This window comes from Sphaeroforma arctica (genome assembly GCF_001186125.1).
Source record: "Sphaeroforma arctica JP610 unplaced genomic scaffold supercont1.5647, whole genome shotgun sequence".
NCBI classification, from domain to species: Eukaryota; class Ichthyosporea; order Ichthyophonida; genus Sphaeroforma; species Sphaeroforma arctica.
Window position 1 is genome coordinate 691 of NW_014034911.1, and position 1,208 is coordinate 1,898.

General features: G+C 43.0%; 1 protein-coding gene across 1 annotated transcript; it reads left to right on the forward strand.

Moving 5' to 3' along the window:
* Positions 1-276: 276 nt before the first annotated feature.
* On the forward strand, positions 277-987 carry SARC_15121 (hypothetical protein; the record flags this gene model as incomplete). Its single annotated transcript, XM_014290753.1, has 2 exons — positions 277-308; positions 596-987. A coding segment is annotated over exon 2 (331 nt), but the record flags the coding sequence as incomplete, so codon positions are not given.
* Positions 988-1,208: the final 221 nt, after the last annotated feature.

A 1,208-nucleotide genomic window follows, 5' to 3' on the forward strand; every position in this document is an offset into this window, starting at 1 on the left:
TTATGTCAGTATGATTGTAGTTTGAACTGCAATAGTGGATTTAGGGTTGAGGGGTTTAGAATTTATGTTGGAATCCGTTTAACGGCACGGTGCTATCGGTAACAGCGGTAAGTGATGATTCGTATTTAGATGTAGCAAAACATAACTTTTCATGCGCTACGCGTATGGTTGAGAGTTCTTAAAATGTTCTGTTGCGCCTGTTATTGATTTCAATACTCCACACCACTTCAAAACATTACTTCTATCGCAGTGCTGACTGGGAAGGAGCATCAAAGCGCAGATTCCTTGGGGCTTTCCAAGAGTCAAAGGCACGTATCTGTAGAGAGTATTTCATATGTATTCTTATATATATATATATATATATATGTAAATATATATATGCATATGTATATTATGCAAATATATTTTTTTCTACATTATTGAAATATATGTACACGTATATCATCTATGCGTATATACATCTAAAGTTTCTTTATATCTTTCAATTCTGTTACCTCAGTTGCGTCTTGAGACCCAGATTCGGTATCCTATGACCTTTTAATAACTGTTTCTTTCCCTTCTCTCGTATCCCTTTGCCCTACCACACCCCCTTTAGTACCAGAAATCGTAAAAAGAGTACAGGCAGCATCTCCACACACACCCACTCTGACTTTGGCATGCCCGGACGGACTATGTCTGAGGCCAGCGTTGAGGGCAAGCACCGGGGAAATGTTCGGTACCCCTCGAACGACAGCCCCGGTGGGAGCAGTGTAGGTGTAAATAGCGTAGGTATGGATGGTGTGGGTAGACATGGGGCCAGTGCGCTACGCAGCGAGCTTGAGCTTGGGAGAGGCACGCCCAGGAGTCCCAAAAGCCTGCAGGATACTAGGTATGCGGAGGAGGTAGGCAGTGGCGATGGCGGTATGGCTACCGACAGCCAGACTGAGCCAGACAGGGACGAAGCATCGGAGAGTGGGCACGTGATAGATCCGCGCAAGGAGGACGCAGGTGTGTCTGTAATTAGTGATACATAATAGTATTCGTATGGAACGCGTTTACAAAGTGTAAGATGAAGTAGTAGGCAGTGGAGAAGCAGAAAATGCGACAACAGAAACAGAAGGACGTAAAGAAAGATGCAGACAGACGCTTATCAATGGACACGTGTTGTTGTACGATAGAAAGATGCAGCTGAATATTCGCTATATTTATATTTATATTTATTTATATAT